The sequence below is a fragment of the Talpa occidentalis genome, unplaced genomic scaffold, assembly GCF_014898055.3.
Source record: "Talpa occidentalis isolate TD23 unplaced genomic scaffold, MPIMG_talOcc4v2.1 talOcc4.2, whole genome shotgun sequence".
Classification (NCBI taxonomy): domain Eukaryota; kingdom Metazoa; phylum Chordata; class Mammalia; order Eulipotyphla; family Talpidae; genus Talpa; species Talpa occidentalis.
The window spans coordinates 2,822,529-2,846,446 of NW_023602073.1; the positions used below are offsets into that span (position 1 = coordinate 2,822,529).

A 23,918-nucleotide genomic window follows, 5' to 3' on the forward strand; every position below is an offset into this window, starting at 1 on the left:
GTGTCAAGAGTGTGGGAAAACATTCCGCAGAAATCATCCCTCAGTAATCATCAGAGAAGTCACACCGGAGAGAAGCCTTATGAGTGTCAAGAGTGTGGGAAAACTTTTTCCAGTAAGCACGCTCTCACTGGACATCAGCGAAGTCACTGGAGTAAGTCCCTATGATTATTAAGAATGTGGGAAAACTTCTCAGGAAGTCAGCCCCCACTAGGCATGACAGATTCCACACTGGAGGGAAATGCTATGAATGTCGAGTGGACAGGCAGGCCTCCCCTGGTGGTGCAGGTGGTTGAGCGCAGCGCTGTGAAGCTGTCTGTGGCCTTTGCGGTGGGAGTTTGATTCCCTGGCGGGTCAGGAGCAACTCCATGGTGCGGCAGACCTCTCCTGTCTTGCCCACTGCGTGTATTTCAGCCGTGTATTTCTGTCAGTTTGCCAGTTTTGTTTCCAGTCTGTCTCTGGTGCATCCTCTCACCTCCCACACGTCTGGCTTTTACCCCGGTTCTTGTATCCTTGAATAAATAAAAATCTTTTAAAAATAATCAAACTTGGGAACTCAACCACATCATTCAGTTGAGAGCAATGGGAACTGACATACAGTTTCACTCCTAATTGCATGGAGTTTCCTGGTTCACTCTGTTCTCCCAAGTTCATGCAGTGATGATGTCGCTGTTCCTGTTGCTGTTGCTTCTGGTATCCTCTTCAGTTTCTGGGCGATATCATTCATGTGCGTGTGTAAGTGATCTCTCTGGGTTTTCTAGCTTTGTCATCACGGTCTGTCCAGTACTCTAAGCTTCTGTGGTTCCCCCCTAACGCTGGAATTGCTCACCTCCAAAATGTCCTCTAGAAGGAAAAGTTCAACTGTGTGCTATTGTTTGTAGGTTGAAGTCTGCAGGTGTCTTTACCTATCATTCATGATGAAGGTTTTTCAGGGCCTCCCTGGTGGCCTCGGGGTTAAGTCTCAGTGCTATTGCCCGCTCTGGCCGGGGTTTCAGCCTCAGCTAGGGAGCTGCCCCACATATGGCCGCAGCAGGCCTCTCCTGTGTCACCCGCTGCTCCCGGTAGCCAGGTATTTCAGTGGTTCTGCCTGTTTGTCACCACACTCAGTATCTGGTGAATCCTCTCACCCCCGAAACTCCGGTCTACACCCCAGTTCTACAAAATTAGGGAATTTTTTTGGAAGATTATTTCTGCATGCAGGAAGTGGGGTGCAACCCAGAGGTATGAGGGGGTGAGAGGATTCTCCACAGCGAGATTGGGGAGCACAACAGTTGGATCTACTGAAATCCACTGCTGAGGGGGCCAGTGGGGAGACAGAACAGGTCTACTGTGCCATGTGGGTCACCTCCCTGTCCAGGGATCGAACTCGTGTCTGCAGTACTGAGAACAGCTTCATAGTGTTGAGTCTTCACCCCTGAGCCACCAGAGGACCCAGAATTTTTTTTAAATAAGGATTCTGGGCCTCCCCTTGGCGCAGTGGTTGAGCGCTGGGTTGCGAATCTGCCCGAGGCCTCTGCAGCGCCCGTTCGATCCCCTGCTGCTCCCCGGGCACTAGAGGAGGTTCCCACAATGCGCGCAGACCTCTCCTGCCTCCCCCTGCTCCCCTCTGCAGTGTACTAAGCCAGTCTGCCTGCTCTGCTCCCCGCTCTGGCTCTGGTGAATTCTCTAACCCTCCCACGCTCTCACTGTACCCAGTGCATGTATATAACAAAAAAAAAAAAAAGAAACAAAAAAACAAACAAACAAATAAATAAATGATATGCCTCTATTAAAAAAAATAAAGGAAAGGGTTCTTGCCTTTTAAAAACTTTTTTAAATTTTTTTTATTACATTGTTGTTCATCTTTGTGCAATATTGGATTGCTCCCCTTCTGTATAATTTTTGCAAATGTCCTGTCCGCACCGCCTCTGTGACCCGTCACCCCAGGCCCTGGTGCTCCTCCTCCCCTCCTGGCCCCTCTTCTGCCCTATCCCCTGCTCGTGTCTCAGCTCTGTCATCTGCCTGCTAGTTTTGTCTTTTTTCCCTGACCCTTTCTTCTGTTTCCCTGTATTCCTCCTGAAGGTTATCGACGTAATCCAGGTCTTTTTCCTTCTCTCTTTGTTCAGAACATAATCCCTTCCGCTGTTGCTGGCCGTGTCCTGAATGTGATGTTTGAGTCAGTTCATACCTTGGGGGTGAGTGGTCGGCGTGGAAGGTGGTGGTAGAGGAAGTGGTGATGCCGAGCAGAGAGAGACCCCTAATAACCAAAGCTTTCCTGATTAAAAGTGGGGGGAAATGAAGGAGTCACACTTCTGACCTGAAACTAAAGGTCTGGCGCCTCCCTGGTGGCCCAGGGGTTAAACACAGTGCTCTCCAACTACTGCAGCCACCGTGCACAAGTTGGATCCCCAGCCGGCCGGGCACTGACTGACATGGCGCGGCCGACCTCTCCTGACTGGCCTGGTGCTCCCCGCCCTGCACACCTGGAGGGACATGTTGGCCACGGTGCGGTGAGATACATCTCTCACTCCTTCCTGCGACAAGAATGAAATGGTGCCATCCTCCTATAGAGAGCTGGGCATGTAGAATATGCAGACTGCTTGATGCGGGCTTTCTTTTTCGGGGGGAGTGACCTGAGGAGATGCTTTCCAATGCCGATGAAATTCTTCGCGTGGAAACGTGTTCACCAGCCGTGTTTTGCAGCAACAAATCGCTGGAGACGATGTGTAAGTGCCAACCGTGAGGACGGTTGGACAGAGGACAGTGGACCGTGTCCCTGGACTGCGCTGGGGCAGCTGCAGGTGGACAGTGGAGCTGGCTGAGGAGGATGCGGGGCCCAGCAGGGGTCTCGGTAAGCGCAGGGCAGAAAGGCCGCCCTGCCGGGTGCCGAGAGGCGGGGATGCCGCGAATGCTGGGTGGCGTAGGGCTTGGGGTGTTGCTGGGGTGGGGAGCCGGGTGCACAGTGCCCCAGCCCGACGGGCGCAGTGGGCCCACCTGTCTCTCCCGGGAGGGCCGGTCTGGCGCGTCCGCGGTCCCTGCTGAGGAATCCCGAGCAGGTGCCCAGCTCGGGACAGACGCCTGTCGCCCCTCGAATGGCTCCCGTCACGTCCGTGGCTGTGTTGGGAGCAGACACAGGCCATCTCCTCATTTCGGTGGAACTCCCTGACGGGCGCCCCCTCGGGATTCGCCCAGGTGTGTCGGCTCCGCGCACCTGCCGGCCGCACCTGTGTGTTCCTGCCCGCGCCCGCGTGCCCCACCTAAGTCCCGAAATGAAGTCGGGGCTGTTGGGACCCCAGTTTCTGTGAGACCAGTCTCCTAGAGCCTGGAGCCTCACGGTCGCCAGAGTAGCAGGTGAGTCCTGGGTGGGGGCTTGGGAACACCCCCATGTGGCTCCCCACGGAGAAGGGCTTTGCGGGCCCTTCGGGGGCACTGCAGGTGGCAACCGGGGGGCTTGGCTGTTGTCTTCCCGGGCCTGGAGGACCCTGGGGGTCGGGGCTCATTCCTGAGCGTGACCCTCCGTGTCCCGCCTTTGTGGTCGGGTCTCCAGGTACGTCGTGCCAAGTGGGTGCACCTGGGGTGGATGCAACGGACCTGTCATCCCCACCCATGTGTTCATCTCAGGGACTCGCCTCAGGGTTTGGGGACCGCGGGGTGACATAGTCCAGGGCCATCGACCCCTCCCTCCCTGCCGGGTCTGACTGGCAGGGGAGCACCCCGCCCCTACCCGGGTCTGAATGGCTGCCTAGAAGGAAGGGGAGCAGGATTCCCCACCCCACTGTATGCCCTGGGGGCCGGTGATGAGGATCTAACCCGGGCTCCCAGCCTCTGCCCTCCAGAGAGGATATTCAGGAAGGAGGCCCCAGGGCCTCCCTTGGGAGCAAAGGTCAGACTCTGCTCTGTGAGGCTGTCCACAGCCTCTGCAGTGCGAGTTCGGACCCAGCCAGGGAGCTACTCACAAGACGTGGCAGACCCCTCCATTCACCCACTGCTCCCCTCAGCAGTGTTTCAGTAGATCCTCTTGTTCTGTTCCCCACTCTCTGTGGTGAATCCTCTCACCCCCCACACCTCTGGCCTGTACCCCAGTTCTTGTATGTATAAATAAAAAATGAGGAGATAAATCCTCTACATGATTATGTCACGAAAGGCAGGAGGCAAAGTCCCTCTGTGCTCATGCTTCTTCTCTGGTAAAGTAAATTCAAACTTTTTTTGACAGAAAGTGGATCAGGCGGCTTCCAGTGTGAAAATCTTCACTTTATTTTTTTTCCCAAAGATTATTTATTTATACAAGAACCGGGATACAGGCCAGATGTTCGGGAGGATGAGAGGATCCACCAGAGCCGGGAACAGAACAGGCAGACTGATGAAATACACTGCTGAGGCGATCAGCGGAAGTGGCAGGAGAGGTCTTTACGCCATATGAGACCCTCGCCGGCTGGCCAGAGGTCAAACCGGTACTGCAGAGGCTGCGGGCAGTTTCACAGCCCAGCGCTCAACCACTACGCCACCAGGAGATGCCCCCAAATCAGGCTGCATGTTCATAATGAAGGGCAGGCTGCGGGTTCAGAAAGACCGGCAGCTCCCCTCCCGGCTCCCCGTTGGCTAGTTCCTTTGGCAACTATCAGTTCAAAATCACATCTGATAGAATGAAAGTCTCCCAGTAATTTGAGCAGAGGCCATGCCAGGGACTGTATTGATTCAGGTTGTCCTAAATTGGCTTCTGAGTGGAAACAAGTTTTTTTCTAGCTGGCCTGCAGGGCTGTGATTGAATAGGAAAGGAAACCAGTGACTCTATGAGTTTCATTTTTCTAAATTGTTGATAATGTAAGTTGGGATATTCCTCAGATTTTCATTTTAGGTTTCTCCACCTAGCCATGGTATTTGGGGGCTTTCACCCGCGAGGCCTCTGAGCTCGATGTCTCAAACAAGAATTCTCATTTGAGGCTGGGGTATTTAGAAAGAAAATTGACTTTTAGAGAAGCATGAAAAATATTTTAGTAAGTTTATTCCAGTTTTATCTACTGCAACGCGTGTAGTAGGTAGATGAAGAAATGGGAGGAATAAAGCCCCAGATAGCTGACTTTTTAACACAAAACTCACTGCGAGTGGGCTTGGATATACGTTAGTGCTCCATTGGTCCTAGTTTCTGTCTAACTTTAATAATTAGGGGAAAATTCCTTTCTCTTTAAGATTGCTGATTGTTGTTTGTAGTTGGAATGAGTTACCAACATTTTATCAGAGGCATGGCCAAAGATGGCTATAGCTAGCTCAGCCAGTCACAAAACTGCTGTGGATTTATTCTCGAATGTGTACTCTGACAGCTTCCATACCAATTAGCCCTAAATAAACAGGAATGAATTAGCAGGAGTCGACTATGGTGGCTTCTGGCTTATCAAGAGTTTCCTTCTACCTGGAGCTTGGCTCACCTCTGACATTCAACTGTTATCTTTAACTGTCAAGTAAAAGACTTTCTTCCAGTTAGCCCTTGCCTTAAATGGCCACATCTCCATGCTAAAGGACTTGGCCCAGGGATGTTTAGAGCCTTTTGTTCCCAGAAGTTTTTTCACTTGTTCATGTAAGGCCAAATGTTGACTTGCTGCCTTTGGCAGAGAACTACTAATTTTATAAGAAATGTAATATTTATATCACGCACTGCCATTTGTCATCAAACTGGTTATTCGGTGATTGACCAGTATTTGCAGTTTTACTTTTAAATGCCTATTTTAGCAATGGTAGAAACTAGCCATAAACAAATGAGGAGACTCTGGCAGGAGTCAGCTAACGAGATTCCTGATTTTTCAGAAATCTGCCCCATGCCCCGACTCTTGTCAGACGACATGAGTAGCGGGGTCTCCGTGATCTTTGTATTCATGCCCTTCTGAGCTGGTCTGATGTTCATACATTCAGCATTTCGCCCACCCATTTAAACAATCAAGTTGCAACAAATCCTTGCCGCCACTGGGAACATCACAACACACACATAACATTCTCACATCTTATAATCCGGTAGTACACCTAAGAGCAGTTCTGAACAGTGAGGAAGGGAGAGCACTTAGTCAAGGCTCAAAGTCTCAAAGTACCTGCTGCTCAAATGTAAAATGTGATGATGAAATTTTTCCATCGGGGTGGCCTGGAAGGCAGCCCTTGATGGATGACTCCACTATCCTAAGTTTTAGTTCCAATGCGGGAACTAGTAGTTCCTTCCTAAATCTGGAATTTCTTTGTGATGTTAGTTTCTCTCATATTAGGCCCATTTCTTGTTTTGTAGACCAGGGATTATATTTTCTCCTGCTAGATCAGTGTTGCTTCCATAGTCTGGGGGCACTTGCTTAATAAGAACGCATGCATTATACTACAAGTCATTCAGGTTTTTGTTTCCTGGTCAAAGAGAAGTCTGTGTCCTGCCATGCCCATGTATCCCCCTCCCTCTCCTGCTGCACACAGAGACACACACAACCAATTTCCAGTTTTACTTCTTGCTGCTTTTCTCCTATGCCTTTTTAGCACCTGTTGTGACAAGTCTGGGTGGTTCAATATGATAAATGAAATGACTGCAGAAATTGTCATAAGAATGAATTACACATGTATACACATATACGAAGTATGTCGAATTTTGTGTAGATATATAGAAAAAATAACTTCACCTTATTCCAAGTAGTAGGCTTCCACACTATTAACCCATGTTTACCTTAATCTCACCTAAGCAGAAAAGATCCCTCTGCCTAGATATATCTGGGCCGGCTCTACATTTGTCAGCTCCAGGGCCCCTGCCAGAAGACTGTCCAAGAATTCTAGACAACAGATGACAAAGAATTTGAGCTAACTCACAACCAGATGGATGGGGTACGACACATGTAAACAAAACTTGTACATTCTGCAAAAACGTTGATGTACAACATTCAGAGTCCTTTGTCATGTTCATTCATGTTCAGGCTTCCTCTTGAACGATCTCTGAGTCTACATCTGCTGGGTGAATTCCTGTGAGGTGACTTGACCTGTGACTGATTCTGCAGCAGGGATGTGGCCCACCAAGACTGCAAAATGAGATCACCATATGGAAGTGGGTGTTTGGACTTCCTCTGAATGCTGTCCTAATTCTGGAAACACATTTCTCTCCTCATTTTACTCAAGTTCTTTCTTCTTTTGATCCAACCAAACTCTCGCTTCAGCCATGAGTAAAATGAAACACTAAAAAATGTTAGAAGCGCTTCTTAAGCAATTACAGATTAATTCATTTCTTCATCAATATTTGTGCTCAAATTTAATTGGGTTCAACTCCAGAATTATGTTCTAGCACATCTATGTATGTCAGTCCCATTGTCTCTGACCTGTGCACACTGGCCATCAATGCTTTGGAAGAAGGACATACTGGACAATTTTCAAGAACGCCAAGGGGTCCTTAGTAACAGCAGCTGATAGGGACTATGTCCACAAAGCCTGCAGGTGCTTAGCTGTCCTCAGTCTTGAATTCCTCCAAGTTCTAATATCCTTTCAGAGCACACTGAGGGGTGGAAATCAGACAAGGGCTGTCTGAGACTGCCTTGTGCCTGGTGAATCACTCGGGACCCCATCATCAAGGACCAGCAGAAACAGTAGCTAATGAGATTATTGGTGGGAACAAGACCTGTGACCCAGTCTTTTTAGGTCTTCTGAGGCTGCTCACCTGGAATATAGGAGTTCACAGGGGAGCCTGGAGAAGTCGGTCATTCTTCAGTGTGCTGGGGTAAGGAATCTGGACTTGACATTTAGGTTTCCTCAGGCGCCAAAGAGTATCTGGGAAGACCAGCTGGGAATCAGTCTGGCTCTGAAGTGCTAGAACTACATGCATTAGAGAAGAAGCAAGTGGCAGGGAAGGGATGAGAAAAGAGGATCGCTGGAGGTGATGGGAGGCAGCATGGGCGCTAGAGGGAAGGAGCTGACCTGGAGTCCATGCCAAGGGTAAATGGATCAGGGGGAGACAGATGAAAGGCACATCTAAGACATGGAAGGTTCTGGCGATAAGTAAGCATTACATGAGATGTCTGGAATATGGTTCCTCTCTGGATGACAGGCCTTTATCTGAGTTCTGAGAACAACTTGTATGAGGGGGATGGCACATGAGAAGGAATGAGGGAGGAATTCTTCCGGGAACTTTCAAAAGTCTGGCTGATTCCCTTCTAGAGCTCATCAAAGCTATCAAGCTGTTGGCGTTTGCTAGGAGAATTTTAACACCAACCATACATGGAGTGCCACACGCCCCGGGTGGACCTGGGATCACATCCTCCCTTTATGGTGCTTTCCAGTTGTGATTTTCCCAAACCTGTGGTCTTCAAGTATTCGTCGCCTGTCAGGTCACCCTTTCTGTCAGTCCCCTAACCCAGGCCCCTGCACACACTTTCCCCTCAGGCATCAGTCATGAAGGCTCTTCTGTGTGGGCAGCCTCTTGTCTCCTCTCAGCTCTCAGATGCCCTGCCTCCAGGCCTCACTGGGCACCAAAGCATTTCTTTTTTCTTTCAGTAGTCCCCATAGCTCTCCCACCGCCACATCACCCGTGAACCATCACTGTGTTTTCCTCTCCTGTCTCGCCCCCCTCACTCTCCTTCCTTTGCTGTGCACCTCAGCTCTGTGGTCAGTTCGCTAGTTTTGTCTTGTTCTTGATTTTTTTTTTTTGCTTTCTCTCCATTCCACATATCAGTGAGACCATCCGGTATTTATCTTCTTCCTTCTGACTCCTTGGGCTAGTGTACCCTTCCAGCTCCATCCTTGTTACTGCAGATGGCGAGAGTTTGTCTTTTTTGATCCCTGAGTAACATTTCATCGTGTGCCACTGCACCGGAGCATTTATGAAGAACATCCCTGGGAAGAGCCCAGCAAGAGTAGACCTGCCTCAGCTGTGTCACTCTTTGGTCTCAGTTGTCCTGAGCCTCCCTGCTCTGTCCTCAGACCTCTCCTGGGTCTTCTTTCTCACCAGCTGGCCTGTGACCTCCAAGTGTGTCCCCCACCTCTTCACAATGACTTCTTGCTTTCGTTCATTGGAACTGAGGCCTTGGACATGGCCCTCCGGACCTGTTTTTCCAGACATTTCTGTACCTTGGTATCCTCCACTTTGCATGAGGAAGTGAAGGCAGCCCGCTTTATTCTATGGCTTGGTCTCACCCTTCCCAGTCTGCTCAGATTCCCCACCTTGAACACTCCCTGTTCACTGAACTCTGCCCTTTATCCTTCCATCAGACAGGAGTATGGAATCAGGAAGAGGTAAAATGCATCTTGATTTTCCCTAATTCTAACTGAAATTTAGCTTTTTATTTAACGGTGGCATCACATTACCGTTGTAGTAGCAGTGTCTGTGATTGTCCTGCCAGCAGAACCACATGTATTTTCTGCTGTCATGATTGGTTTTGCTTGTACAGTTGACTGACCCTTAAGCATCAGGGGGTTGGGGTGCTGATCTCCGGTGGTGGAAAATCCATGTATGACTTTTCAGCCCCCGGAAACTTTATCGTCATCACTTGGCATTTGGGGGATTTGGATTCAGGAATGACACCCCCACATCCCCAGCAGATAGCAGAAGTCCACGGATGCTGAAGGTCCATAGAGTTGGCCTGGAGAGTCCTCAGCACAGAGTCAACCTGCTGACATCTGTTCACCGGACCGAATCCAGAACCGCAAGCCAAAATGCCACCAGGCCCTGATGTCGCTGGGCTCTGCCCCTGGCGGTTCCCGCCCTCTGGGTTTACTCAGTTAAGCAGGGAATCAGCTCCTCTGTGGCGCCAGAGACCTGCACTTGCTGATCTGTGCTTTTCCCCAGTGGTTCTCTTAGAAAAGGGGGGGGGGCACCTCAACACAGGGGCTGTCATTCAAGCCGGTGCTGTGTCTTTAGCTCGTTCACCCAGCGCTGTGCCCACAGCTGTGTGGATCCCGCTCTGAATGCTGCGGTCTAGGTCTCAGTTCCAGGCTGTCAGGTCTAAAACGCTTGCTGTCACCCTGTGCAGTGCCTGCTGCTAGGGCACTTCCACGCCTGGTTTCCCTTCTTACCCCGTAGGCGCGGCCCAGCCCCTCTCAGCATCTGAGGGTGGTTTTGGGATCCCTGGCTTCCCACCATCAGGAAGGTGGTGATTTTGTTCTGGGCACTAGGTGGCGCCAGAGATCTTCCCTAGTGTAGTTCCAGAATTGGGGGTTTTTCCTGTGGGTCTCGGGGAATCAGGTGGGGGTGATGGGGTTTTTGGAGTGCAAGGTACTGGGGTTCACTCTGGGAAATGTTTCCCCAGATCCTGTTTCAGCAGCCCCTGGGAGTTCCCCAGGTCACTTCCCAATGAGACGGAGACATTAGTTGTGTTTACAGGGCAGGTTTCTCAGGGGAAGGGAAGGGGCAGGTTTGCTGAGCGAGGCCTGCGCGGGTGCAGGTGGCGGCCTTGAGGAGAGCGGCCTCCGTTGAGGGAGGTCCCTGGAGACGTCCTGGCAGGTACCGGCCACCCGCCAGGAGACTGCGGCCCCGCAGAGGTGAGAGCTGGTGAGAAGAGGCTCCTGCGTGGTCCCGGGCCGGCAGGGGGATGGCTGCCCCGGGCCTGTGCGGAGCCTGCCCTGCCACAGCCCCTTTCTCCTTGGGAGGCGCGCTCCTCCGGGAGCGGCTGCTTGCTGCGGATGTTGGGCAACAGGCAGCGCTAGAAAGGGACCAGAGATTCCGGGGTGGGCCCGTCTCCACATCCTTCCCCTCAGGCCTGTGCCCCACTCCCAAGAGCAGGGACCCTGCTCCCTTCCTGCCTCCTGACAAGGCGCTGGCGCCTGAGGGTCTGACCTGCACAGCTGGTTAAGTGTCCTGTGCATGTCCTCAACCCCCACCTCCTAGTGTGAGTCAGGTTTTGGCCTTGGGGCATGTCCTTTCCAGTGTTTCCATTCTTGTCCTCCATCATTCTCTCCCCCCCCCCGCCCCACCATATCCAGCCCAAAATCTTTTGGGGAGTTGCAGGGAGGAGGTCCATTTTCCAGAGCTGCTCCCTGCTGGAGTGGCATGTAGAGCTGGCCCTGCCTCCAAGGGCCTGGGAGAGGGTCTCCCTGACACTCGTCCCTGAGCTGCCTGTTGGTGGTTCTGGAAGGAGGTGAGGGGGGGCATCTGGACAGGCTGTTCCCCTTGGAGGGGTGAGCTGTTTGTTGGGAGGAGGAGTTTAACCTTGAGGCTCTCCCCCTCGGTTAGAAGAAACAAATTTGAGTAGGAGATTGTGTATGTTAAGATTTGAAGAGGAGAATGAGAAATACAGCAGCGGCTAAGGGCCCTCGGTCACAGGTGAAGTTGTAACAGGGGGTCCCCAGGAAAGGGGAGGTTCCAGGTTTCCTGCCCCACCCAAGGGAGGGTGGACCTGAGCAGGGAGAGGAGAAGCTGCAGAGGAGACTGAGAAGGAAGGAAGCAGGATGGCAGAACCTGTTTAGAGCAGGCAGGGTTGCAGGTCTGGGCTGCCCCCTCCCTGCCCTGGAGCAAAGTCATTGGGGCCAGCTGCTGAGTGTAGGCTTAGTCACAAGCTGAGCAGTAGTAGAATAGCAAGTGTTGGGGTTGGGACATGAGAGCACATTGCACCAGGGACGCAGCCCATTTTTCGAGTGCCCTTAGACTGAAAAGAATGTTGGTGGGATATTTGTTCCTCGCAGAGGAGCTGTTCTAAATCCCCTGTGTCCCTATTTAGGGCAACACCCACCCGGGGAGCCCTGAAATGCTGGAGTAAGGCACAAAGCCAGGGACTCAGCAGGAGCGTTGGCTTGCTGTGTGTGCAGAGTCCCAAGGCCAGTGAAAACTACTGGTTTCTTAGTTTAGTTAGGGACAGTGTTGTGCACCTGATCACTGGGAGGCTCGTCAGACTCTCAGGAAAGTTGGGTGAGCTTTGAAGTCAAGTTAGAGTGAGGACCGAAGTCCTTTTTATTTATTTATTTATTTATTCATTTATTTATTAAAAAATTTATTGTAATATAAGAACCGGGGTACAGGCCAGATGCGTGGGAGGGTGAGAGGATACACTGGAGGCAGCGGGGAGCAGAACAGGCAGACTGACGAAATATACTGCTGAGGGGAGCAGCGGGGAGGCAGGAGAGGTCTGCTGTACACCTGGGTATCTCCCTGGCCAGGGATCCAACCTGCGCTGCAGTGGCCGAGGACAGCCCCATGGCCTGCGTCCCAACCCCTTGCCCCACCAGGGAGGCGCCATAAAATGACTTTTTTTAATATTAATTTATTTATGCATACAAGAGCTGGGATACAGGCCAGAGATGCAGGGGGTGAGAGGATCCACCGGAGAGTGGGGAACAGAAGAGCAGACTGACATATGCTGCTGAGGGGAGCAGCGGGGAGACAGGAGAGGGCTGCCTCTCCGTGTGGGTTGCTCCCTGACCAGCAGGGATTGAACCCGTGCTGCAGCGGCTGCGGATTGCTTCACGGTGCGGCCCTCAACCGCCTGCGCCACCAGGGAGGCCCTATAAAAAAATTTTGAAAGACATTTTCCGACTTTGGCCTTGGTCCCATCCTTCTCGCTGTTTCCAAGATCTGTGGCCCAAAAACAGTTTCCATCAGAGCCCTGGGGGCAGGACGGGGCGCCCTGAAAGTTCAGTCTGCCCTTTGAGCCCCACCCGCCCGGTGCCCAGGGCGCGCTGCAGTTCACCCACCGCGCAGGCAGCAGCCAGGCCTCCGGGGAACCTTCGTTCAGTGGGGAGGAGCAGCGGGTCTTCAGATCTGTTCGGTGACTTCTGTTACCTGGGAAAATGTCCATCCTTCCCCTCGTTGTTTAAACAGCTTCTCTCTGTCTTGGCCAGAAGATGTGCAGGGGCTCCACGTGCTGCTCTTTGTGGCATTAGAGGAAAACTTTGTGGGAGAGAAATTGCCGGGTAAGTGCAGAGGAGCCTCCACCCAGCCCTGTGATGCGCACGAACCGGGAAGGCATTTTGAATAGTGGGGGCGTCAGGTGTCCCGTCCCTGCACACATCTCTGCTCCAGGGAGAGGAGCAGACTCCAGGCAGGTCCTCCCAACACAGGGGGCGCCGCCCTTGGGGCAGGGCAGGCTCTGCGGGGACAGCAGCCAGGGAAGGTCGGGGCCCCAGGCAGGGGAGTCGGCCCCGCAGACCCCTGTGAGCTCCCATCTCCCTGGGGCAGCCCCGGGCAGGGGAGATTCAGCTCCTGCTTTCAGGGGGGTGGGGGCTGGTGTTCTTGACCCAGCTTTTCCTCAAGGGCCTGTCCTGCACTGAATCTTGGGTCACAGCGGCATGTGGGGTTGGGGGCTATTCTGCTCCCTTGCAGGTGGCTGCCCAGAGGTGCCGCCTGCTGGGGTCTCCCCTTCCACATTCCCGTGGACCTCCCTGGCGAGCTGGATTCTCCCGTGCAGAAGCCGCCCTCTTGGGCAGGTGTTTGCCCCGGGGTTGTCCCCGCAGTGGGTCTGGGCATCACTCTGCAGCGTGGGGAGGACTGAAAGAGTCAGGGGTTGTGGGGGGGACAGAGACCCCTTGTGGCTCAGGCCCCTTGTTGGGGCAGATCCGTTCAGAACAGATAACTGAGGCAGCGGAGACCCCGACAGCAAGTCCCCCAAAACTCAGGAGCCTGAGGGCAGGTCAGGGGTGTCCTCTCCCCCCACAGGCCGCGGAGGGGGGACTTGCAGAGAGGACGTGGCAGACACTGCCCAAAGCCGGGGTCATCACTGGGGGTCATGGGACTGACCCCACAGGCCCGGGAGGCTTTGGTTCCTTGCAAACCGTCTAACTCTGTCCTTCTCTCCCTTGCACCCCAACCCTGTTGTTTTCCACGGCAGGGCTGTTACGTGAGGGGGTGTTGCCCCGCACGCGGCAGATGGCAGCGCCGGTGGAGGGTGCACAGGGTCTGGGGTCTCAGGGTGCCTCCGGGTCTGCCCCTGGCGCTGCCCAGCGACTTCCCTTTCCTTGTCTCCCCGGGCTTTCCCTCCTCTCGCCCTGAGGTGATCCTTTAAGGTCCCTTTTCTCTCTGCTCCTTAGGGCTGAGGACCCCCCACCTGGGTCAACCCTTCCCTTCGGGTTTGCCCTGAGGCACCTCCTGTCTCCCCGTCTGGGTCTGCGCCGGGATCCTGGGAGGAGGACAAGTCACCTCATCCACCCTGCAGGCTCTCCATGGAGACCTTCCCGGAGCCCAGGGCATCCGTGGGAGAAAATGCACTTGAGGAAACACGGACGCCTCCTCGCTCACCTGGGGAAGACCCAGGAACACTGAGTGACCCGTCAACCTGGCCTCTGCCCCTCTGCAAGGACATCTTCAACCCAGAGAAAGGACGGAGCATGGTGGTCAGCCCTGGGGGGCAGTGGGGAGCCCAGCAACAAGGGTACGAGTGGTGCGATCCTAAGGGGCCGCCTCCCCCTGTGATAAAGAACGGAGACATTTGGACAAGTCCTTCCAACGTGACAACCTGGACGCCTCCTCTCGGGGATGTTCCCTTACCCGTGGAAATGAGTCTCACAAAAGGGCACCCTCCACCCGCCTGTCGGAGCCCCTCCGTCTGACTCCCAGGAGCGCCCAGTAAGTGTAATCCTCCTGTCACAGAGGCGCCCGTAGAGCCGCGAGTGTCCTCCCCAGGGGCCACACAGGCTCACAGCCCTGCATCCGATTAATGCCCTTGCTGGGTCAGCTCAGCCTCTTGGTCATGAGCAGATGGAAATTTACCTATCAACTCCCCGTCTTTTTCGTCCTCCATGATACTCCCCTGGTGACGAGGGGAGGCCGTTGGCCCCTCACCTTCCTGTGCCGGCCTGTCCGCTGCAGCCCTGCTGTGTGGCTCAGCCTGCTGCCCAGTGAGTGTATTTCCCCCAAATACCGAACTCCCCTTCAAGCTCGATTTATTTAAAAGATTCATTTTTATTTGTGTGTGCGTGTAAGAGGTGGGTACAGGCCAGAGGTGCGGGGGTGCACCTTTTCCACAGAGACTGTCCAACTCTCATGGCCACCAGCCGTGGGTGAGAGCTCCCTTTTCTCTGCGCCCTCTCCAGCGTTGTTCTTTTCACTCTTTTTCATTTGGACCATTCTCAAGTGTTGAGGTGGCATCTCAGTGTGGTTTTAATTGGCATTTCTCTTACAGTAAATTAAGGTGAACATTCCTATGTCTGTTGGACCTCGGAATTTCCTCTTTAGCAAAGGGTTTATTTCCTTTGCCCTTTTCAATTGACTCATAGGTTGGTTTTTCGCACTGGGTGGGAACGTTACAAATTTTGGGATGAACCCCTTGTCAGATGTGTTGCGTGTGTTCTATTCTGTAGGATGCCTTTCTGTTTCTGTGCTGGTTTCTTTTGAGTTCTAAAAGCTTTGAGATTTGGTGTTGTCCCACTTGTGAAACTTGCTCTTGGTTCCCTTGGTGTTGGGTTGTGTTCCCTCATGCATTTTGCAGCAGATGTCCTGTAGTGTACCCTTTCATTTTCTTTCAGTGCTTCATGCTTTGGGCTCTTATGTCCACACTTTTAATCCATTTGGAATTAGTTTTCTGTATGGAGTTTTTCTTTTAAAGATTTATTTATTTATGCATACAAGAACTGGGGTACAGGCCGGAGGTGTGGGGGGTGACATGATTCAATATGTATCACAACCAGGGACAGACTGAGAAACAGAACAGGCATACTGACTGAAATACACTGGTTAGGGGAGCAGTGGACGAGTCAGGAGAGGTCTGCTGCATCATATGGGTAGCTCCCTACCTGGGGATCGAACTCATGCTGCAGTGGCTATGGATACCTTCATATGTTGCGCCACCAGGGAGGCCCTGTATGGAGTTTTGAATGGGTCTTGGTTCTTATTTTTGCAAGGCATTATTTATGTTTCCCTGCACCGTATTTTTTTTTTAAATAGAGGCATGTTTATTTGTTTGTTTGTTTGTTTTGTTTATACAAGCACTGGGTAAAGTCAGAAGCGCGGGAGGGTGAGAGAATTCACCAGAGCCAGAGCGGGGAGCAGAGCAGGCAGAGGGACCGAATTACGCTGCTGAAGGGAGCAGCGGGCGGCAGGGGATGTCTGCGCGCCATGTGGGACCCTCCTCTGGTGGCCGGGGAGCAGCCGGGGATAGAAACAGCGCAGCAGAGGCTGAGGGCAGCTGCGCAACCCAGCGCTCAACCGCTGCGCCACCGGGGAGGCCCCCTGCACCATATTTTAAAAATATGTATTTATTTATTTATGCAGAGAAGATCTGGGGTGTAGACCAGATGTTCCGGACTTGAGCATATTCACCAGAAACACAGTACGGAGCAGAACAGGCAGATCCACTGAAATACACTGCTCCGGGAATCAGTGAGAGGGACAGATGAGGTCGGCTGTCCCACATGGGGGTCAGCTCTCTGGCCTGGAATAGTCGTGATAGCACTGACTCTTAACCCCTAGGCCGCCAGGGGGGCCCATCCCAGTACTATTTATTAAAGAGGCTGTCTTGTCTGAATTGTGTGATTTTAGCTCCTTTGTCCAAGATTGAACTCTTCATATTTATATCACTTGCTCTCTGGGTTTTAGTTGCCTTCCATTGCTCTGAGTTCTGGTTTTGTTCCAGTAAAATAATGTTGTGATTACTCTTGGCGTTACATATATTTTGAAGTCACGAAATGTGATACTTACATTTTCTTCTTTTCTCCCAAGATTTTTTGCTATTTGGGACCTTCTGTGGGTTCATATAAATGTGGGGATTGTTCTATTTCCTTATAAAAACCGTCCTTGGTATTTGGTAGGTATTGCATAAGTTTGTAAATTGCTCTAGACAATAAGGCCATTTATGATGTTCATTCTCCCCACCTAGCAGGATGGGACATGTTTGTATTTCTCTGTGTCTTTTATTTCCTTTAATAGAGTTTTTTAATTTTCAGGGTTCAGGTCCCTCACCTCCTTCTTTCACTTGAATGGTACAGTCACAGTTATTTCATTCCTATGTGAAAGTCAATGGAAATGCCAGTCATTTCACACACGTTCTCTCTCATAGCTTGTTGATACTTCCAGAGAAATGAACCCAAAATGTTATCATGTATTGAATTGTAGTAAAATTTTAAAGTAGTTGAACCTATATAATGTAACATTTTTTTGAGAAATTGCACTCAAAAACAGTAGCTTTTGTGGAACCACGCTTAGCCGAGGTTTCGCCATTTTGTATATCCTCCACCTTGCTATGTTAGTCCTTGTCCAGCCGCATTCCGGAGATAGTTTCAGCAGTCACAACCCTCACTCCACTTGGTGACGAAAAGGCAGACCACCCCAGCCGCCAATGAGGGCAGTCCTGTCCATACATGGGACAGCATCTCTAACCGTCCAATCAGTGTGGAACTGTATCCGCGCACCACAATGCCTTTGTAGTAGCCAATGAGTAATTGCCAGCTTCTTTCAAAATTCGCGCCACTCGTGACCCTATAAGATACCCCTGCTTCCTCTGTTCGGGGCTCTCGACCTCTGCCGTTGCATCGGTGCGTGGCAAGGGCCCGGACTCGAGCCCGTAATAAACTCCCTTTTGCATTTACATCAGGTGTCTTTGGATTCTTGGAGGCTATGCTCGCCGAGTCTGCTGATCATGGGCACAACAGCTTTTATTATAATGGATTCCACGTTGTATGTGTACCTAGTGGGTTTGAAGTATGCACATAGTATCACCCACAGCTCGCTTTCCTTCATAGTATTTGAATAATCTTGAATTCGTTGACAACCCTACATTCATCCATGTAGTGTGTATGTGGTCCCATTTTTAGTAATTGAAACGTAACATTATATACTGTCTCCTGTGTCTTTCCCTTTTTTAACCAAACCATTCTTGTCGGCTACAAAACCTGCTGTGCTCATTCATTTCAGGTCCTCTCTGATTCATTTTAGCTCAGATCTGTAGGGAAAACCCTGGTCTGTAATTTCGTGGGTGTTTGAGGAAATGGTCACATAAAAGATGAATTATATTAAAAGCTCAGAGAATTATATCTGGTTCATACATGAGTCTAATCAATGCTGTGGGAACGGGGTCTCCCTGGTGGGGCAAAGGTTAAGCACAGCACTGTGAAGCTGTCCGCAACCCAGGCAGCACGAGTTCGATCCCTGGCAGGCCACGAGGCTGCCCTCATGGCACAGCAGACCTCTCCCTTCTAATCCGCTGCTCCCCTCAGCAGTGTCCTTCAGTCAGTCTGCCTGTTCTGTGCCCCACTTTGTCTCTCTGGTGACTCCTCTCACCTCCCGCACCTCTGACCTGTACCCCAGTTGTTGAATGCATAAATAAAAAAAATCTTCAAAAATATGATCGGAGAGGAGACTGAGGGAGGAAGCAGGATGGAGCCAGAAGGAGACCTGAAGGAGGCACATGGAGCCGAGAGACACGTGAAGAAACTGCGCTTGTCTTTTGGTCGTGAACGGGGTGACACAGATGCTTGTCTGGTTGTTTCCGACTCTTTTCTGTGGGTCCCCACTGGAAGATGCTTTGGATTTGTGGCAGGCTTTGGGGCCTTGCTCTGGGCCAATCCCATTTGGATGGAGTTTTACCCACGAGGGGACAGCTTTCCATCCTCCTGGGGGAAAGGATGTCCTGAGCTAATTCCATGCAGGCTTTGTGGACCCCATCCCCACTCCAGACCAAAGCCAACAAGACATCAGGAAAGACAAATCCCATCACCACCAAAGGGAAGGTGGCTGGGACCTGAGGGTGGAGTTAAGCAGCCAGGTTGGGTATAAAAACCAAACACATGGGCCTTGGGGTCTCTCGCTCTGCTGCTCGCCTCCTGGCTTCATGGCTCCTGGCTCGCTGCCAGCTCTCAGATGCCATTTGGGATTCCAGATCAGTGGATTGGGTAGGACTCATTTAAAACTTTGTCTCCCACTTTTCTCCCTGAGTTGTACATTTCCTCATTTCCCCTTCCCTTGTAAATAAATCTTTTATTAACCTTTAAAAAAAAAAAAAAATATGATTGTTTTTGTTGTTGTCGCTTTGCTTAGTATTTGATCATTACCTACAATTTCCTTTCAGTGTTTCATCTCCGTTTCTACTATGAATTTTCCAGTTGTCCTGTCTTCTTCTTGTACAGATATGTGCCCTGGGCCAGATTTGATTTCACTGAAATTATAGCGTCCATGGTGGATTCGTGGGCATATGTGATCCTCTGGGCTCTGTGGGTGTATTAGACTGTTCCTGTGTAAACATGGATGTCACTGCATAAGGGCTTTCTTCTTTCTCAGAACCAGGTCTCCCCCCTCTTTTAAAGATTTATTTTATTTACTTATACATATATTGGTGAGATATGGGCCAGAGGTGAGGGTTTGTGGGGGGTGAGATGATTTACCAGAGACAGAGTGGGGAGCAGAACAGGCAGACTGACTGAAATACGCTTCTGAGGGGAGCAGTGGACGAGACAGGAGGGTCTGCTGCGCCATGTGAGTCAGTTCCCTGTCCAGGGATCAAACTTGTCCTTCAGTGGTTGTCATAGCTTCATAGTGCTGAGACTGAACCCCTTGTGCCACCATGGGGCTCCTCACAACTCTCTTTTCACCTTGTGTCCTATTTAGAGTTCTGCTGGTGGCCATGTAGTAACTGTATATTTTGATTTCGGGAACCCTTGACCTGCAGAGATGTGCCCATTGAATTCTCACGCAAGAAGCAGGAGGGCCTGGAGCAGCTGCAGTGGAAATTGTACAGGGACGTGATGCTAGAGACCTACAGAAATGTGGTGTCCTTGGGTGAGGAGAATATCCCTCCAGATTTCCTCATCTGCCCTCAGTGTTTCCTGTACAGCGTGTGGATGTGCTCCAGGGATGCCCAGAATTGTCTGATACTTTTAGGCCCCTATTTTTTTTTTAATTTTTTTTAATTAAAAAAAAATTTTTATTTATTTTATTTTTATTTTTTTTTATTTTTTTATTTTTAAAGAGGAACATATTTGATATATTATTTATTTATTTGTTTGTTTGTTTATACAAGCACTGGGTACAGTTAGAAGCACGGGAGGGTGAGAGAATTCACCAGAGCCAGAGAGGGGAGCAGAGCAGGCAGAGGGACCGAAGTACACTGCTGAGGGGAGCGGCGGGCGGCAGGAGAAGTCTGCACGCCCTGTGGGACCCTCCTCCGGTGGCCGGGGAGCAGCTGGGGATCAAACCTGCGCTGCAGAGGCCACGGGGAGCTTCGCAACCCGCCGCTCAACCACTGCGCCACCCGGGAGGCCCGAGGCCCCTATTTAAAGAACAACAGTGTGGGTTTGTTGGAAACAAAGTCTCATGATGTTTCATCATGGCTTAAATTTCTCCTGTCTTAGGATGATCTGCAGCCTGCTCTCTGTATGAGTGCTCATTCAAGAAAATATGTGGCTTATGCGTTATTGCTACAAGCAAAATTCCGGCTTCTACCACATTGCTAGGACTCAGAGGTCTAGAAATGATTCTTAGGATATGAAAATTTCAGTGATTTTGCCGGGGACCAGCAATGTCGTGTCAGGGGTTTTTGAAAGGATGAGACGGCGTCGGCGAAAACGAAAGATCTGAAACTTAGGGGCTGAGGGGAAGGGGATGAGGTAGAATGAGGAGACACTAACACTTGGTGAGGTGTTGGTATTTTTTGCCGAGAGACTTAGTAGGTTTTTATTTATTTATTATTAGTAATAATAATAAGGAAATATATTATTATGTGTAAAGCAAAAACAATTAGTATATTTTGTTTTTCATAGACTATTGGCCCCTACAGGTCTTAGCTAGACGGCAGCTTTTAAGGTTAATAGATAATAAAGCAAACTTAACATTAAAGCTATTTATTTTTTTATTTAGACAATTATTTAAAACAGTGAATAACTGCCAGTGCATTTCTATTAGCTAATGCCTAAGCATTAAAGGACTATTTTATTTACATGACCTTTAGTCGGAGACCAGCTGCTGTTTAGTTATTAGAACTTTTTTTACCTAGAAATTTTTTAACTCAAATAGTTTTATATTAAAAACTTTCCCAAGAAACTTTAAGAGAAAACAAAATAGAAGGACCTACTATAATTATTGTATTGTAATGTTTGTCAGGAATGTTTAATAAGTTGTTTTTTATTGTTAAGTAGGCCAAATTGTTTAATAATTAGTTTTTAATTTTTTATGTCGTTTACTTGTAATATACTGATGTATATAATATAGTGTTTAATGTATTTTTTTGGAAAATTTTTTTTTATTTATGACTAAGAACAAAAAGTGAAGGAATGTTAAATCTTCAACCCCACGGTGTGAGGCCCTTTGGGCTTTGCTGTTTGCCAGTGTCTTATCTGGCCGGGGCATCAAGGCCTCCTGCAGTACCTTTTTTTTTTTTGGTTTTAGCCATTATTTGTATAGTTTTTAACTCAATACGTGTTTGATTGATAGCATGGAAAAGCAATTTAATAAACAATGGGAAGAGTATTAATATAATTATGGTGACAAGTAAAACAATACCTAAAGTAATAAATGATGGGAACCAGGTGGCCTTAGTGGTATAATGTTGCAAGGAAGCCAGGAAGGAAGCAGCAACTTCTGTAGGTGTGGAGGAGGGGGTATGAGCTAAACTAATTGCCTTAATATTTTTTTGTAGAGCAGTAAGGTCCAGGGAAACGTTTGTATTATTTCAAACACCCAGTAAATGATTTTTGACATTATTCCAAGAAACAGAAGAAGAGTTATAAACATGTGGAGTGACACAAATTTATTTGTAATTAGAATGACATTTGGAAGTCAAATGCGTTTTTATGTGTTGAATTTGATTGCCAATATGTAAAAGTGATTTTTTAAGAACATTTAAACGAGCTTTAAACTTATTATTAATGTGGTCTTGGATAATCAAAGCATGTGTGATGTTACGAGACAAATCATTAACATGGGAGGCAGTATGAACTTGTTGCACAAGAGCAGTAGTAGAAACAGCAACAGAACTAATAATAGCAATAAGTGCCGTAATACCCAGTATAAGTGCCGCTACAAACCTTTTGGAGCGACGCAGTCCCTGTCCCACAAGCTGAAGAGTATACAGTCCAATGTCATCATACCACGGCTGTTGTAAGCTTACAGGGAGCATGACATAAGGAGGTTGATGTAAGATAACAAAAGTAGCTTTAGACAATGAGCCAACAGAGGTAATACAGTTGGTGAGAATACAGCCAGTACAATTAACATGAAAAGTATGGTGATGATAAGTAATGGTTAAATGTCCGGGGCCCTCAATGAGGAGGGCATGAGGGGGGCCCACACAAGCCCGCACGGTGACAGCATGAAGAGAATGTTCAGGTCGGCGAAAAAGCACAGGTGAAGTGGCGGCAAGGAGGCGAAATAAGTCCGGGTATGCACGGGAACCATTCGAAGTGTTGATGATGTAGGTGGGAGTAATCCATCCCGCTGAATACCATCGAGTGATAGGTTCAAGGGGTGGGGTGAGGCGATTCGACCGGTTGTAGATGAGCGCATCCTGCAGAAGAAACCTATAATCCTTGGGGACATTAGTGGCAGATGTAACTGCTCCAAAAACTGAAAAATCATAAATAGAAAGATTAGTCTGGTAAGGCTGGTAACGAATTTCTGCAGAGGGAAACCTATAATTATGCCGGGTGGGAAATTTGTGATTTGTGTTAATAATATTCTGGGAATTATTTGAGTTATAAATTGAACAGGCTGGGAGAGTGGAGGATACTGAAACTCGAGCTATGTTTTCATTAGTGCTGCGAGGACCAAGGAGAGATATAAGCAGTACCCATAAATCACGGTTAGGTCTGGAGGAGGAAGGCTTTGAAGTTACTGTCAAAAAATATTTATCGTTAATAGGTAGGCAGCCAGGTAGTTGAGACTTCATATAGACAGGATTGGATGTAAAACACATAGGAGGCGAATTCATGCGTCCCTGAAAAGAAAAGTTATTAGTGCTTTTAAATAAAACAAAAGAGTCTGAATCTTTACCTAGTAAATTAGAATAATTAGTGAACACACGGGGCGAGTGAAATCCCCAAGGAGTGGGATGGAAAAAGGGGGAATCTGGGATGTAAGCCCAATAGGAAACAGAAGGCATGAGAGAAGCAGGAGAAGCTGGTGATATGCTATATGAGAAGATTGCTAGCACGGCAAGGAACATAATCTTTGGGGTGATGCGCGCATTTTGCTGCATAAGTAGCTGTTCAGAATTAGAGGCTAGATTTTTGAGCAAATTCCAATTGTCATGATGAGATATCTTACGAACCCGAAGGTGGTGCAGGGAAGAGGACAATCTTCCAACAGGGGATCTGGAGCGATGACATCTTGGAGGAGGTGGGTGGTGTCCCAGAGGGCTGTACCTACGCATCTTGGAGCGTCGGTTGTCTGACGGTGAAGGCTTTTGAGACATGATGTCGGATCAGTCTGTCAGGAATCCAAATCGGGCTGTCCGAATCCTGTGGAAAGATACAAGCATAGCCTTTTCCATTTGTTAATAACACATCAGGGCCTTTTTATGTTTCGGAAAGGAGATTTTTTCACATAACTTGAGGTTTAGGGGCCAGTTGGTCAGGATCCCAATGTCTATTAATTGGTGACATTTCTTGAGAATTGCAATTTAAATAATTGATGACAAACATAGCATGAGTTAAAATATGATGAGTCGAATTATGTTTAAAATCAGATTGTTGTAGTTTATATATTTGAGACTTTAAAGTCTGGTGGGCTCTTTCAACAATAGCTTGCCCTTGTGGATTATAAGGAATTTCTGTAGAATGAGCAATTTGAAATGAAGCACAAAATTTCTTAAAGGCAGAGGATGTATATACAGGAGCATTGTCAGTTTTAATAGCACGAGGTTTGCCTGCGTAGGCAAAACAAAACATTAGATGTTGAGAGACATCTTTAAAAGCTTTTCCTGTCCGGGCAGTAGCCATAATAACATGAGAAAATGTATCTATGGAAACATGGACAAAACTGAGTCTCCCAAAACTAGTAACATGAGTGACATCTATTTGCCAGAGATTATTTGGTCTGAGGCCTTGTGGGTTCACCCCCATCGGAAGTGAAGGGTGAGTGGTGGGGCAAACCGAGC

At 49.4% G+C, this 23,918-nt stretch overlaps 2 protein-coding genes across 12 annotated transcripts in view; one reads left to right on the forward strand and one right to left on the reverse strand.

Annotated features, from left to right (window-relative positions):
- Window positions 1-23,918, reverse strand: part of LOC119253347 (zinc finger protein 420-like) — a 316,892-nt gene that overhangs the window by 78,153 nt on the left and 214,821 nt on the right. The window lies entirely within an intron of this gene.
- The window catches only part of LOC119251621 (zinc finger protein 420-like), a 365,165-nt gene continuing 341,326 nt past the window's right edge, over window positions 80-23,918 (forward strand). For all 8 annotated transcript variants that reach the window (XR_008552963.1, XR_008552964.1, XM_054698283.1 and 5 more), the window contains exon 1: window positions 80-151. Coding sequence is in view for 6 of the 8 variants with exons in the window: in XM_054698283.1 (XP_054554258.1) it covers window positions 80-151 (72 nt within the window). In the remaining 2 variants the exon portion in view is untranslated. The remainder of the gene's footprint in view (window positions 152-23,918) is intronic.